Source organism: Macaca nemestrina, chromosome 3 (assembly GCF_043159975.1).
Source record: "Macaca nemestrina isolate mMacNem1 chromosome 3, mMacNem.hap1, whole genome shotgun sequence".
In the NCBI taxonomy this organism is placed as follows: Eukaryota; Metazoa; Chordata; class Mammalia; order Primates; family Cercopithecidae; genus Macaca; species Macaca nemestrina.
Window position 1 is genome coordinate 140,505,800 of NC_092127.1, and position 17,810 is coordinate 140,523,609.

The 17,810-nt window shown below is 34.9% G+C and overlaps 1 protein-coding gene across 9 annotated transcripts in view; it reads right to left on the reverse strand.

Annotated features, from left to right (window-relative positions):
* Positions 1-17,810, reverse strand: part of LOC105477242 (CCR4-NOT transcription complex subunit 6 like) — a 103,062-nt gene that overhangs the window by 35,170 nt on the left and 50,082 nt on the right. For all 9 annotated transcript variants that reach the window (XM_011733649.3, XM_071093537.1, XM_071093536.1 and 6 more), the window contains one exon: positions 7,095-7,184. In XM_011733649.3, coding sequence (XP_011731951.1) covers positions 7,095-7,184 — 90 coding nt within the window. The remainder of the gene's footprint in view (positions 1-7,094; positions 7,185-17,810) is intronic.

The following is a 17,810-nucleotide window of genomic DNA, read 5'->3' on the forward strand; positions in this document are numbered from 1 at the left end:
AAATCCAGAAACTTCTAGAATAAAACAGGTAATATAATATTAACATTCTAGTGCTTCCAAATCTTAACTAGTGTATGACAATGTAGCAGTTTAAGTATAATGCACAGTAATCAGCAATATCCAAAGAGCCAAAAACATAACATGAGCGAATACTCTATCTCACTACTAACCAGGAAAATTAAAAAGATGAGATAGCATATTTGTTACCCAAGTTCATGCAAAATTTTTAAGTGCAATAACATCCAGGACTGGTGATGGCGACAAACAGCATGTACAGCTGGTAGGAATATAAATTAGTACAGCTATCTTGAGAATAAACTGGCATCTTTTAAAATTTAAAACATCCATGTCCCTATGACAGAGCAAAATTCTATGTCCTGGGATCAGCCCTATCTTCTTTAAGCAGCATTCAAAAAGATATCCATTACACCATTGTTTATATTAACAAAAGCAATAGTAAATGGCTAAATAATATCCATTTTAAGAAAGACTATGCTATAGTTTAAAAAGAAAAAAGATAAATATGTGTTCAAGTGGAAACATACCCATGGAATACTGTTGAGTAAAAAGAAGTAGGAAAAAAAAACCAGAATAATAAAATGTGATATATTTTATTTAAAAATGTTTAAACCACACACTAAAAGTAATAGTATAAAATTTCTGCTGGTATAATTTTTGTATGTAAATGCTCACCAGAAAGTAAAAGGATATACACCCAACTTACAAGTGTGATTACCTGCATGGAAGGGACTGTGATTAAAAATAATGATTAAAAGAAATTTTAATCATAACAGGAATTTTAACTTTTTTTTACAAAAGGATAATATATTCATATGAGACAAGCATTTAAAATCAGTTTTTTTTTAAGATGAAACTACATGGCCAATGATATGACAAAACAAAGAAATAAAGAGTTATATGGGCTACTATCACATAAAATAAATAAATATATTGGTGACTCAATCTTCAACAGAGCTCAAGAGAGCCATTCTTCCTCCCCACACCTAACATTGACTGGCAGCACTAGGCCTGATCTGCCGGCAGTGCAGGTGTCAGCTGAACCTGAAGAGACAACCAAATCTACATGCTAAACCTAAACAGGGTAACTGCCTGCTGAAATCAGAGATTTAAAAAGCATCAGAAGTCTCCTAACATAATATCCAAAATGTTCAGGGTACAAATAAAAATCACTGGTCACACCAAGAACCAGGAAAATCACAACTTAAGTGTTAAAAGACCAACAGACACCAACACTGAGCTCAATCGGATGTTGAAATTACCTGACATATTTTAGAAGAGCCATCATAAAACTGCTTGAACAAGTAATTACAAATATTCTTGAAAAGAATAGAAAAATTCAGCAAATACAGAGAAATTATTATTTTAAAAGTATCAAATAGATATAATCCAACTGAAAAATACAATAACCAAAATTTTAAAACTCATTGGAAAGGCACAATAACAGATGCCAAAAGATAAAAATCAGTGAACTTGAGAATGAATCAGGACAACTTAGTCTGAAAAACAAAAAGAAAACTGACTGAAACAAATGAACAGGGCCTGAAAAAACCTGTAGAACCATATTTTTTTAAAAATCTAGATTTGTATTACCAGAGTTACAGAAGGACAGGAGAAAGGATGTGAAGCTAAAAAAGTATTCTCAGAGAGAACAGGTGAAAATTTCCAAATTTATGTGAAATACTTACACCTAACAAATTTAAGAAGGTGAGCAAACTTCAAATATGAAGAGCCCAAAGAAATCCATGCCAAGACAGATCATAACTAAACTTCTGAAAACTAAAGAAAGAACCTTAAAAACATCATATAGAAATAGCGTGTTACCTATAGGACACCAACTCAAATGACACTAGATTTCTTTTAAGAAACCATGAAAGCCTAAGGAAGTGGTACAATATTTTTCAAGGACTGAAAGAAAAGAACTGTCAACTGGAAATTCTGTATCCAGAAAAAGTATCCTTCAGAAATCAAGGGGAAATAAAGATGTTAACAGACGAAGGAAAACACTTCTGTTGCTAGCAGACCTGCTCTCAAAAAATAGCTAAATGGGGGCGGGATGCAGTGGCTTACACGTATAATCTCAGCACCTTGGAAGGCTGAGATGGGAGGATCACTTGAGGCCAGGAGTTCAAGACCAACTTGGCCAACACAGTGAGATACCATCTCTACAAAAATTTTAAAAAATTAGCTAGACACGGTGACATGGGCCTGTAGTCCCTAGCTACTTGGGAGGCTGAGATAGAAGGATCACTTCAGCCCAGGAGTTGGAGGCTGCAGTGAGCTAAGGAAATTCTAAATATCAAGGAAAATAGAAATGGAACATCAAAAAAGGAAAGAACAAGGAATCAGTAAAGTAAATGTGCAGCAAGACAGAAAGTTGAATAACCATGAATATAAAACACATGAAAATATACCCTAAGTATATGTAATAGAAAAGCTGAAATAACTACAAGAAGACAGACAAACCTACCATTTTGACATGGATTTATTGGTAATGAACAAAACCAAAGTAATCATTGAGTACATCTAACACATTCAAACAATATAATTAACAAACAAACTAATATATAGGATACTGCATCTAATGAGAAGAGACATTATTTTCAAGTGTGTACTTAATTACAAAAATTAATCATCTGCAGAGGTAATAAATAACATATTGTTAAAATTTAATCAGGATATGTTCTCTAATCACCATGGAATTAAGCTAGGAACCTAAGACAAAGAAAACTAGAAGAACTCTGAAAATAAAGAAACAAGTTTCTAAATGACTCACAGGCCAAGGAAGAAATAAAGGCTATTAGAAAACATGCTGAACTGAATGATAATGAAAATAATACAAACTAAAGCTTGTGAGATACACCTAAAAGCCACTTTAGAGGAATATTTATACATAAATAAATATATAAAAATATTTGAGGAAAAAAAGACTGGAAATTAAGGCATGTGTACCTTAAGCTAGAAAAAGAACAGCAAATGAAACCAGAAGAAAGGAAGAGATAAATAAATTAATAATATTAAAAACATACAATAAAGAAGACCAATGAAGCTAAAAGTTGGTTCTTCTTTTCAAAGAAAATATTAATAAATGCCTGGGCAAGACTTTGCATAAACTAATATCCGAAATGCAAAAAAGACATCACTACACAACCTACGGATATTAAGACATCATAAAATATTCTGAACAACTTACGGCTCATAAATTTGAAGATTTAGATAAAATGGGCTAATTTCCAGAAAACACAACTTTCAGAAACTCATAGAAAGAGAAATGGAAATCAGAATAGTACTATAGTTATTAAAGAAATTAAATCAGTAATTTAAAACTTCCTACCAGAAAAAAAAAAAAACCCAGAGAGAAAAAAAAAAAAAAAATCAACCTTAAACAAATTCTTCCAAACAACAGAAAATAAGGGAATACTTAAACAAATTTTCAAAGCCAGTATAACTTCAGTATCACAAGCTGACAAGGACATTGAAGGAAAAGAAGTACTGATCAATCTTAAGCATAAACACAGATGCAAAAAATCCTATATAGGCTGAGCATGCTGGCTCACACCTGTAATCCGAACACTTTGGGAAGCCAAGGCAGGCGGACTGCTCAAGGTCAGGAGTTCGACCAGCCTGGCCAACATGACGAAACCCTGTTTCTACTAAAAATATAAAAGTCAGCTAGGTGTGGTGGTGGCGTGCCTGTAATCCCAGCTACTCAGGAGGCTGAGGCAGGAGAAGCACTTGAACCTGGCAGGTGGAGGTTGCAGTGAGTTGAGATTGCGCCACTGCACTCCAGCCTGGGCGACAGAGCGTAACTCTGTCTCATAAAAATAAATAAATAAATAAATAAATAAATAAATAAACACTAAATAAAATATTAGCAAACTGAATCTAAGGTGTAAAAGGATAATAATTTATCATAACCTTGTTGGCTTTATTCTAGGAATACCAAAGGTGGCATAACATACAAAAAAAACCCATCAATATAATTACCATATTAAAGAATAAAAATAATCTACTCATCTTAATAAAGAAAAGCATTTGATAAAATTCAAAATCTAGTCATATTTTTTTTAAAAAAAAACTTGCCTAGCAAATTAGGAATAGAAAAAAACTTCCTTCATCTGATCTTTATCTATATAAAAACTACAGTGAATATGATACTTAATCAAAAATTATGAAATTAGACAAGGATGCCCATTATCACCACTTTTAGCTAACTAGTGCAATAAGTGTAGGTTGGCAAGAAAATTAAAAGGATTAGAAATGGAGTAACACAACTCTCATTACTTGCAAATGACATAATTGTATACATTAAAATAAAAATGCATTAGCATTAAAAACTATTTAGCAAAGTGGCTGAATATGTTCTTTAGCAAGGCATTTAGTAACTGTTTAGGAAGATGATCAAATACCAAAAAATATACAAAACTCAATTGTATTCCATTAATCAATAACAACCATTAAGATAGTAAGACATATCTTTAAAATGATTATTTTTAAGAGAATTAAGAAGTTAATATTTAGAATAAATGTAATACAGTATGGGCAAGCCCACTACACAGAAACCTAAAACTCAATATTGAGAGAAATTATAAAAAGCATAACAAATACAAGGATCCACTGTTGTAAACATATCAATTATTTCCAAAGCCATCTATATAGATTCAATATAATCCCAAATAAAATCTCTAGATTTTGGAGAGGGGAGAGATTTTAAAACCTCATTCTAAAAATTTTAATTAAAATACAAGATAAAAGAACACAGAGGCCAGAACTAGCCAAGATTCTTCACAATAGGTCAAGGGGAAAGACTTACTCTACTAGATCACGCTACTGGATCTCAAGACTTTTTATAAAGCTGTCCATAATTAAACACTGTTACATTGCTATAAAGACGCATGGAAGAGAATAAAGAATCCAGAAACAGACCTACACATACCTTGACACCTGATTTATGACAAAGATGACATTAAAAAACAATAGTGAAAGGACAACCTAATCAATAAAAGGCTCAGAGTTAATATAAAATACATATGGAAAAGTCATAAAACCTAATTCTAAACATTAGAAGTAAAAAAACAAAACAAAAAAAAAAACGGTTTCCAGATAATGTCATAGGAGAATATATTCATGATCCTGTGGTATGAAAAAATTCTTAAAAAGGATAAAAGCAGTACCGTTACAGAAAATATCAACAAATTGGACGGGAGTACATTAAAATTTTTCTGTATGTCAAAAAACAAATTAAGAGAATGAAAAAGTTAGTAATAGCATGGGAGCAGATATTTGCAACATATTACCAACAAAAGGCTTACATCTAAAACATACAAGAACTCCTTACAAATGACACACACACACAGCACACACATATGGCTGGATTGACTGGCTACATCTACAGAAAGAAGAGATTTTTTTTTTTTTTTTTTTTTTTTTTGAGACAGAGTCTCGCTCTGTCACCCAGGCTGGAGTGCAGTGGCGCGATCTCGGCTCACTGCAACCTTCACCTCCCAGGTTCAAGCGATTCTCCTGCCTCAGCCTCCCGATTGGCTGGGACTACGGGCACGTACCACCACACCCGGCTGCTTTTTTGTATTTTTAGTAGAGATGGGGTTTCACCGTGTAAGGCAGGATGGTCTCAATCTCCTGACCTTGTGATCCGCCCACCTTGGCCTCCCAAAGTGCTGGGATTACAGACGTGAGCCACCACGCCCGGCCAAGATATTTAATTTTAAAGTAAGTTAGAAACAGCATACGTATGCTATGTATACAGCTTAAATTGTCACATATTCCTAATTATTTACTAAGAAGGCTTCTATAATAAATTTGCTCATTTGTACTGATCAACTTTTAGTCTTTTTAGCCATAAACTTTTCAGATAATATTTAGTTTTACCATATTATAAACCTTACTTTATGTGAAGGAGTGGGGAAGAAGGGCGTCTTATGATGAAGAGAATTTTAAAAGAATATAGCGAACATATGATGGTGGCCACTATGCTGGAACTTACGATTTCTCTAGCTGTTTCAGAATTCTGTATTTTATAGAAAGACATCATGCTAAGAAAAATATTTGTATACAGTAGTATCTCCATACTTTTACCCATATTTTCAGAGCTTAAGCAAAAAACAAAACAAAAAAACAAAAAAAAAACCAAAAAAAACACACAACAGTTTTAAATCAAATACCTAAGAGTCTTCTCTTTTTGTTTTTAATATATATATATTTTGAGACAGAGTCTCACTCTGTCACCAAGGCTGGAGTGCAGTGGCGTGATCTCAGCTCACTGCAGCCTCTGCTTCCCCGGTTCAAGCGATTCTCCTGTCTCAGCCTCAGGAGTAGCTTGAGTTACAGGTACACACCACCATGCCTGGCTAATTTTTGTATTTTTAGTAGAGACATTTCACCATGGTTTCACCATGTTGGCCAGGTTGGTCTCCAACTCCTGACCTCAGGTGATCGGCCTTCCTTGGCCACACAAAGTGCTGGGATTACAGGTGTGAGCCACCACGTGCAGCGTGGTCTTCTTACAGAAAAAAATTTCCATTTGGAATACAACGACTTTAAATTGTATTTAAATAAATCTGGTGTTCTTAATTTAAAACCTGGTTGCAAAATTTCCACAAATGTGTGGTCAAACTAGTCATTTCATTCATTAAAAATGTGTAAAATGTGAGAGTTCCAAGTAATTTGCACCAAATTCAAACAACTAATAAACTGTGTATCTTTGTGATTAAGAGCAAGATAATCTTAGATTCACAGCTCTGGCACTGATTAGCTATGTATAAATAAATTAGTCTCTGAATCACAAAATTTACATCTCTAAACTGTGAGTTAAAGTTCCTATGTCCTAGGTTCTTAAACAAAATAATGCAACTAATCTAACATATTGCTTGGTAAATAGGAAACATTCAGTATACGAAAAGAAGAATGTTTCACTAACATAGGATACATAATGGAAGGAACTCCAAACCCACAAGCAATTATAAAAAACAGTCAGATGCTCTTGAGCAACATATGATATATTAGCTGGTTAATAATATCTGTAGAATTTATTTTACAGCTCTGTCACTAACAGTTACCTGCGAGATTGTCAAGCATGAAGTTCAGTAGCTTTCGGGTTCCATCTGGGTCCTGGTATAAGTTGAGAATATCCTGTGATAAAGGATTGCCTAAAGCAGAAGACAAAAATAAAACCTATAAAACATAACTGCAAGGCAAGACAGAAATGTATACTACAAAATAAAATACTAATTTCTTAAATTGAATTCTACTGTATTTAATCTATTATATACATTTTAAAAATACATGTGTAAATAAATATTCTCTTTAAAACAGTCATGAAGAAAAACTTCAAAATCTTTAAACTCTAAAATTTGGGCTTGTCCAAAACATATATACACATATACATAAAAGCATATATATTAATCTTAGTTCTGAAGTAATATCACAACCTGGCACCTTGAAGTAATCCTATAGGTTCTATGTTAATCTTCGAAAACCTGCATTCATCTTTTAAGACCACAGACAAACTCAAAGACAGCCCTATAGAAGAAAGAATGAGTGATATCTTAAAGAAGAAGGGGTCTTCTTAGAATATTTATATCACATATAGGAAAAACAAATATATTTCAAGTAAGAAGAAAATGTGTTACCAAGATATGTTAGTGACATGTGACAAGAAAACAATTTTGTTATAATAGTAATTAGGAACGTGTGAGTACCAAGAATACAGATTTATCATATATCAAAGAACACACTATTGGTAACAGACTATAGTCCCTTAAGAAATAGGAGGTATTCATTAAGACAAGCAAGCAACAACAGTCTAGCATTCAAATTTGAATAAAAACCACAGAACTTCCAAAACTGAAGGTTCTGTTAATAACAAATCAACCAAACCTTCAATGCAACACATACCCACCAGCACAGCTACAAATTTTTTTGAGACAGTCTCACTCTGTTGCCCAGGCTGGAGTGCACTGGCACAATCTGGGCTCACTGCAACCTCCAGCTTCCAGGTTCAAGGGATTCTCATGCCTCAGCCTCCCAGGCAGCTGGGGACTACAAGCGCCCACCATCATGCCACTAGTTTTTGTATTTTTAGTAGAGACAGGGTTTCATCATGTTGGCCAGGCTGCTCTTGAATTCCTGGCCTCAATTGATCCGCCCGCCTTGGCCTCCCAAAGAGCTGGGATTACAGGTATGAGCCACTGTGTCTGGCCTAAACAAATTTTTTTAATGACCAACCAAATGTTACAAAGAATGCAGAATACCTTGAACTCTTCTACTTCAATTCAATTACTGGTAAATGGTATGAATACTTTGGAAGTCTGGTTGGTAGTTCCTAACTGACTTGCAAGTGGGAAAAGGGAACTTCCTAGGGTGATGGAAATACTCCACATCTTGATTTAGGTGCTGGCTATTAAGGTGTATACCTTTGTCAAAATTAGTGAAGCTGGATTTTACATATGTGGATATTTTACTGAATGTAATTATAACTCCAAGTACTCTTGATGAATGAGTTAGGCAGTAGATTAGACACAGCTGAAAAGAAAATCAGTCATCAAGAAAAACAGATTCAAAGAACATTATCCAAAATGCATCACTAAGAGTCACAAAGATAGAAAACATAAGACAGTAAAAGATATGGAAGTTAGAATATGAAATTGGAGTTCTAGAAAGAAGAACAAGACTTAAGTTCTGATCCAACATATAAAGATTTTAAAAGCTGTCATTCCTGTCCTCACAATCGAGGTTATAGGACAAACTGCTGTCCCAAACACAAAAAAGCAAATACAGAGAATCACAACTTACTGGCAGCAGAAGCCCACAGCTAGAACTAGAACACTTTAAACTGTAACTGACAAATTGCTGGAGGCTCCATGTAGATTAGCTTGAGAGTTAAAAACTCCAGCCTAGTCTTAGGGCATTCCCACCCTTTCCTAAATTGTACTTCCAGGAGTCTTACCAGGCTCTCACTATAAAGACTGGACAAAAATCTCCTCATTCTTCCAAAAGGGGACAGGAGAAAGTAATGTTCTCCTTAATAAGTACTATATTCAAAGGAAACTATTTTACCAGAATCTAAGTTTTCCCAAAGCTTAACAGACCAAGAGTAAGACAAATGCCCTCTCTAGCCTTTGACATCAAGTAGGAAAATAGTCAACTCTAGCTCACTAAAGCAGACCCAATTACAGGACTATAGGGCACTTCCTCTCCCTCCACACCTTACCACTGCATCAACACCTGCAGCAAACAGTAAACAGTTAACTCCTAGCCAGAAAGAGAGATTACAGAGAGAAGTGAGAAAAGGCAGTATCTGAAGAGGAAAGGCTGCAAATTTTCAAAAACCAGTTTTTTAAATAAATGAACTGATACAGGATGCACAATATATACACAGAAGTTTATGAAAGGATTTCATTTAAAAATAGATTATCGTGCAAACTAGAAAATGACAAACAGAAGACTTTAAAACGAGATGGGCTGTGGCTGGGCGCGGTGGCGCACGCCTGTAATCCCAGCACTTTGGGAGGCTGAGGCGGGCGGATCATGAGGTCAGGAGATCGAAACCAACCTGGCTAACACAGTGAAACCCCATCTCTACTAAAAACACAAAAAATTAGCCGGGCATGGTGGCAGGCGCCTGTAGTCCCAGATACTCAGGAGGCTGAGGCAGGAGAGTGGTATGAACCCAGGAGGCAGAGCTTGCAGTAAGCCGAGATTGCATCACTGCACTCCAGCCTGGGCGACAGAGTGAGGCTCCACCTCAAAAAAAGAAAACAAAAAACAAAAAACAAAACGACGAGATTTGTTGAAAGAACCAATCCTATCAAAAGAATAAACAGGAGAATGACAAGTGTCAACAGTGACTACAGGAGCTAGAATACAATAAAATAATATCTCCAAAGAGTTACACGAATTGTAATTGAGACTTCAAACACTCCTATGGTTATTGACAGAAAAAAGCACACAAGAAAATTAGTAAGGATGAAGAACAGAACACTATCAACCAACTTGGCCTATTATTTACACAATACTCCACTCACAAACCGAAAATAAGCATTCTTTCCAAGTGCACATGAACATTCACCAAGTGAGACCATATTCTGGGCCAGAAAACAAACTGTAACAGATTAAAAAGGAAATAAAATCATACAAAACATACAGTCATGGTCGAACAAAATAAAACTAGATACCAACAGACAAATACCCAGAAAGTTCCCAAATATTCTGAAATTAAACATCACACTTCTAAATAATCCATGAGCCAAAAAGGATGTCACAAGGAGATTTTTTTAACGTTTTAATTGGTCTGGGCATGGTGTTTCACACCTGTAATCCCAGTGCTTTGGGAGGCCAAAGTGGGAGAACTCCATGAGACCAAGAGTTCAAGACCAGCCTGGGCAACATGGCGAGACCCCATCTCTACAAAAAAAAAATGTATTTAACTGGGCATGGTGGTGGCACCTATAGTCTCAGCTACTCACGAGGCTGAACAGGATTGCTTGGGTGCAGGAGTTAGAGGCTACAGTGAGCTATGATAAGACCACTGCACTCTAGCCTGCGTGACAGACTGAGACCCGGTCTCAAAAAATAAAAGTATAATTAAATGTTTTGAGTTAAAATGAAAACATGACATTATCAACATTTGTAGGACATGGAAAAATCATTTTTTAGAGGGAAACTTACAGCTTGAAATGCTGACATTAGAAACAAAAAGTTCTAAATTCAATGGTAAGAACAAATGAAACCCAAAGCAAGCGAAACTAAGAGCAGAAATCAATAAAATTTTTTTTAAAAACTGCCAAATTCAAAAGGTGGCACACTCTAAAAAAGAGGCAATAAAATTGATAAACTTCTCTTTGACAGAATGAAAAGACACAAATTATAAATATTAACAATGAAGGGACAGCCATAAAGACAGTAAAAGGAAAGAAAATTTTTTTTTTTTTTTTTTAATGAGATGGAGTCTTGCTCTGTCTCCCAGACTGGAGTGCAGTGGCGCAATCTAGGCTCACTGCAAGCTCTGCCTCCTGAGTTCATGCCATCCTCCTGCCTCAGTCTCCCGAGTAGCTGGGACTACAGGTGCCCGCCACCACGTCTGGCTAACTTTTTTTTTTATTTTTGTATTTACTATTTAGTAGAGACAGGGTTTCATCGTGTTTCCCAGGATGGTCTCAATCTCCTGACCTTGTGATCCACCCACGTTGGCCTTCCAAAGTGCTGGGATTACAGGCATGAGCCACTGCACCCAGCCAGAAGGAAAGATTATTTATCCTGAAAGGATATCTACCAGAAACCTACAGTTAATATTAATGGTGAAAGATAATGCATTCTCCCTAAAATCAAGAACAAGGTAAGGATATGCACCATTGTCACTTCTAGTCAATATAGTACTAGAGGTCCTAGCCAATGTGATAAAGCAAGAAAAATGAAATTAAAAATATGTATCAGAAAGGAAGAAATGAAACTCTGTGTTCACAGATCAAGAGTTGGTAAAAAGCTCCAAGAAAAAGTAAATTTACAAACTTTACAAGAGACAAGGCCAATACAACTAAAAATCAATTGTATTTAATTCTATACAATGAATAACTGAAAATTTAAAAAGCAGTACCATTTGCAATAGCATAAAAAATCAAGTAAGTAGATATAAATCTAGCAAAATATTTACAAGATCTATACCCTGAAAACTGCAAAACTTTATAAGAAACTAAAGCAAAGATCTGTGTAAATGAAGAGCTATACTGGAGTGAAAGACTCAATATTAAGTCTCAAGATTAAGGTATTGATTATCCGCAAACTGATCTGTATATTCAACATAACCCCCTGACAAATTCCAGCAGGATATATTGCACAAATCACAAGTTCATTCTAAAATGTATATGAAAATGCAAAGCATTTACAAGTATCAATGCAACTTTGAAAACTATGAACAAAGTTTGGAAACTCATAATCCCTGTATCATAGCTGATCACAGAGCTACAATTTAACATTTTGGTATTAGCATAGAACAATGGGACAGAATAGTGTGTTTAGCAGTAGATCCACACATATTTGGACAACTTAATTTTGACAAAGTTGCAAGGAAAATTCCCTGTAGAAAGTATAATCTTTTCAACAAATAATACTACAATAACTAGATATGTATACGCAAAAGAATAAACTTTGTGCCATACATAAAAATTAAAACAAACCATCAACCTAAAGGTAAAATCCAAAACTATAAAATTTCAAAAAAGCACATTTTCCTTCATTTCTACTGTTAAGTAATATTCCATTATATGGATGTGCCACAGGTTTTATACACACAACATGAATGAACCCAAACACGTTATGCTAAACCAAATAATCCAGACTTAAAAGGCGACATGCTGTATTTTCCAATATATGACATTCTGGAAAAGTAGTTGTCAAGGGCTGAGAGAAGAAGGCATTGACTTCAGTAGGCATAAATGAATTTTGGCGAGTGATGGAACTGTTTTTGACTGTGGTGCTGGTTATGCAACTACATGTCTGTCAACATTCACTGAACTAGACACCAATTCTTACTAAAGAGGTAAGAATTTCACTATATATAAATAGCAGGTCAATTTTTAAAGTTACTTTAAAATTAATCTTTTAAAAACTATATTCAAGGCACCATCTCAAGAATAAACACAAGGAGTCTAGAAACAGAACAGAGCAATTTCAAACAAAGAGAAAGTAAACAGAAAGAAAAATATGGAAAAAAAAACCTACTTTTAGAAGGGCAAGGAAGCAGAAAAAAATTACACACAGTGGAATCAAAAGGTAGGACAGCAATAACAAAAATATCAATAATTTTACGTAAGGCAACTGGTCTGAACCCACATTAAAAACAAAGAGTAGAATGGATTAAAAACAAAGTCCAGCTATATACTACTTATAAGAGCTATACCTAAATGTAAGCACACAAAAGGTTGAAAGTAAATGGATAAGATATACTAGACAAACATTAACCAAAAGAAAATTGGCATAGCTATATTAGAAATACAGACTATAAGACAAAATCCTAATAAGGAAGAAGCTCAGTACCTAGTATTGGGTTCAATTCACCAAAAGACATTATCATCATAAGATTATAATAATATTAAGTGGGTACTACTTAATAAAATAAACCCAAGATATGTAAAGCAAAAACTGACTGAAGTACATAATAAACAATTTCATTTTAATGGAAATTTTAACAAAAATACTGAAAAAGCCAACAGTCAAAAATTTCTAAAGACATATGAAATCTGAGAAATACAACTAACAAACTGAAATAATGGACAAATAAATAAATCCTGTGCCCAAGACGATTAAAGAATCCTCTACTCTAGAGAAAGTAGAGAAAAAAAATTCTTTTCAGATACAGGTTAAACATTTACAAAAACCAATCATATACTATGCTATAGGGCAAGAATCAACAAATGTCACAGAACTGGTTCATTAGCCTATAATGCAATTAAGTTTTAAAGCTAACAATAAAAATAACTAAATTTAAAATCGGATGCATGGAAATTTTAAATAATATTTTAAACAACGACAAGTCAAGAAAGATATTATAACCCATATTAAAAATACTTAGACCAAAACAGTAATGTAATACTTCCTATCAAAACAGTGTATGCAACAAAAAAGTAGCCAAACAGGCAAAGCGGTAGCCTTAAATGCTTATATTTGAAAGTACAATCCAGTATAGGTACACATTTATCTCAACTTCCAGAACCAAACAATGCATAGTCGCCACCAACATATACTGAATCATTCCCTTTAAAACTGGAAACAACAGAAGTATGCCCAGTATTAATGCTTCTACTCAACATCATATGAATTATCCTAGAGTCAGTGCATTAAAATAAGAAAAAAGAAATCAAATATGTAAGAATTGGAAAAGAAAAAAAAAACAAAGCATTATTTCAGATGAAATGATTACTGAATGTAAAACTCCAAAAAATTTGCAGGTAAGTTTTTAGAAGAATGAGATTTTAGAGCCAAGAAGGCTTACTATAAGATTAATTTTAAAACAAATAGAAAACCAATTGTATTTCTATGTCCAACAGCAAATAGGAAATGGGCGAGAAAAGAAAAAAAGAGAAAGAAAAACCTTAAAAAATAAAACAGTTGGCCAGGTACGGTGGCTCATACCTGTAATCCCAGCACTTTGGTAGGCAATGGAGGATAGATCACTTGACGTCAGGAATGTGAGACCAGTCTGGCCAACATGGTGAAACCCTGTCTCTACTAAAAACACAAAAATTACCTGGGTGTAGTGGCAGGAGCCTATAATCCCAGCTACTCAGGAAGCTGAGGCGGGAGAATCGTTTGAACCCGGGAGGCAGTGGTTGCAGTGAGCCAAGATTGCGCCACTGCACTCTAGCCTGGGTAACAGTGAAACTCCGTCGCAAAAAAAAAAAAAAGTAAAAAAGACAGTTGTGGTTTACAATAAAAACAAAAAATGTATAAAGTACCTAGAAATAAGTTTAACAGATGTACTTGATTGGTGTAGAAAGCTATAAAATTTTACTAGAAGATATTAAATAAATGGACAAAGAGCCCAAATTCATGAATAGGATGATTCAATATAATTAAGATGTCAATTCTTCCTAAATTGATCCAGACAGTCAATGCAATTCCAGAGTTCAAACAGAGTTTTTCATGAAACTTAACAAGCTGTTTCTTATGTATGAGGAAGAGCCATGGTGCCCAAATTGTCAAGACACTGCTAAAGAAAAATGTGAGGGGACTTTCAAAACCAAATACCAAGTTTTAATATAAAGCCATAATAAGATAATATGCTAATTGGTACAAGGTTAGACAAATTGACTACTGGAAAGAAACAGAAATTCCCAAAATAGACCTAGACATAGTTAATATATAAGAAAAGTGACTTTACTGGTCAATGAGAAAAGGAAAAACTATTCACTAATGATGTTGAGACAACTGGTTACTCAAAGGGAAAAAACCAAAATTAAATTCCTCCCTAAATTAGACCCCTCAATACTATATTTAAAAATCAATTACAAGAGCCACGCACGGTGGCTCACATCTGTAATTCCAACACTTTGGGAGGCTGAGGCAGGTAGATCACCTAAGGTCAGGAGTTCGAGACCAGCCTGACCAAGATGGTGAAACCCCGTCTGTACTAAAAATACAAAAACTAGCTGGGTGTGGTGGCGGGAGCCTGTAATCCCAGCTTCTCAGGAGGCCGAGGCAGGAGAATTGCTTGAACCCAGGAGGCAGAGGTTGTAGTGAGCAGAGATCGCACCATTGTACTCCAGCCCGGGCAACAGAGTGAGACTTTGCCCCCCCCCCCAAAAAAAAATCAATTACAAATGAATTAAAGAATTAACTGCAAAGAGCAAAACCTCAAAACTTTTAAAAGATTATACAAGAAAATATATTTCTGATTTAGGAAGGGCAAGATTTCTGTTATTAACAAGACACAAATGTACTAAAAACAAGAGAAAAGATTTCAAAACTCAACTACATTAAAAATACCAGATCTGGCCAGGCATGGTGGCTCACACCTGTAATCCCAGCACTTTGGGAGGCTGAGGTGGGAGGATCACCTGAGGTTAGGAGTTCGAGACTAGCCTGGCCAGCATGGTGAAACCCCGTCTCTACTAAAAATACAAAAATTAGCCAGGCATAGTGATGCACGCCTGTAAATTCCAGCTACTTGGGAAGCTGAGGTAGGAGAATCGCTTGAACCCAGGGGGTAGAGGTTGCAGTGGCCGAGATTGTGCCACTGCACCCCAGCCTGGGTAACAGAGCGAGACTCTGTCTAATATATATATATATATTAGAAATCTATTCATTAAAAAGATACAAGAAAACAAAAGGAAAAGCCATGGAGTGAGAGAAGACACTTATAATGCAAAATAGAAAAAAGAACTCCCCCAATTCAATAAGAAACCATCGAATAGAAAATAGGCAAAAACATCATTAGTAATTTCAAAGAAATATAATGGCCAACAGGCACATGAAAAAATGCAAAATCTTATCAGCAATTAGGAAAATGTCAATTAAGAGTACAGTTAGAAACTATTTCATACTCAATAACTGGCAAAACTTAAAAATCTGACAATATCAAGTATTGGAGAAAAGACTGAAAATGAAAACTGTATTAATTTTAAGTAGTATCTTTTAGTACAACTACTTTGTAAAACATTATGGCATTGCCTAAAAAACCTAAGGATGTACAGACCTCTACATCCCAATTCCACTCCTATGAAGTATATCAGAAGACATGTATGAGAATGTTCATGGCTGTACTGCTTATAGTAGCCAAAAAGAAAAATGGAAGCAACCTAAATATCTACAGCAGAATGAATGAATTATAGTATATTCACATATCAGAATACAATACAGCAGTAAAACAATGAATTGTCATTAGATGTACGCATCAACATGGCTGAATCATAAAAACATAATGCTGAATAAAAACCAAGTCATAGGCCGGGTGCGGTGGCTCACGCCTGTAATCCCAGCACTTTGGGAGGCTGAGACAGGTGGATCATGAGGTCAGGAGATCGAGACCATCCTGGTTAACATGGTGAAACTCCCTCTCTACTAAAAATACAAAAAAATTAGCCGGGTGTGGTGACAGGTGCCTGTTGTCTCAGCTACTCAGGAGGCTGAGGCAGGAGAACGGTGTGAAACCGGGAGGCGGAGCTTGTAGTGAGCCGAGGTCACACCACTGCACTCTAGCCTGGGCAACAGAGTGAGACTCCATCTCAAAAAAAAAAAACAAAACAAAAAACAAAACAAGTCATGGAAAATTACATTCAGTAGGATTCCATTCATAAAAAGGTTAACACACCTTTAACCGATGCATACACAACCCCAATACCTAAATTCAGGATAGTAGTAACATCTGGGAGAAAGACGTAATCGTGAAAGAAAACGCAGGAAACATAAAAGGTATAGGGTATCTATAATGACAAGGTATGATTGTGGCTATTTCCCCATAATCTCACCAACAGGGCTATTTTGTCAAATTTTTCGAATTCTCCCAATCTGATAGGTGAAAAATGATAATTGAATATAATTACAATTTGTACTATTATTATGCGTAAGGCTGATCAGGTCCAATTTTAGACCTCTTTGTATATCATCTGGTATGAACTATTAATATGTTCTCTACTAGACTGTTCTTTTTCTTATTGATTTTTAGAAGCTCACATACAACACAAAAATAAGTATTTTGTCTCCTATATGAATGACAATTATATTTTCCCAGTGCATTTTTTTTAAAAAGGTATTTAAAATATTGGCTAATAGGAGAACAGCTATTCATTTAATTATTTTCTTTAAAATGTATGTTAATTACTCTTTTATATTATACTTCAAGAATAAAACAGATTTACAAAGTAAGTCTTCCACTGACATGGTCCATAAATGGACCAAATAATTCTTGGAAGAAAGCTAGAAATTTTCAAAATTAGTGAGGTCCTACATATTTTTATGACCTGGGACATCAATTTTTATTGCTCAAGGACAACTTGTTGGCCCACATGTAGGATAAAGTATTGCCTTACACCTTAGGACATGAATTCTAAATTCTTTTACAATAACTGTATGAGAATTGCTTTTACTTATGCCTTTTCTTCATAAAATTAATACATTTTTATTTTTCTAAGTGACTTCACAGAACACTTCCAACTTACTAGATTGGCCATGTCTGTGTCTATAGTTTTAAAATTGGCCTTCTTATCCTAATTCCTCAAATAACCTACTCTCCACACTCTCCTCAAATCTCAAAATAAAATTTCTAAAAATTAGCTTGTTGA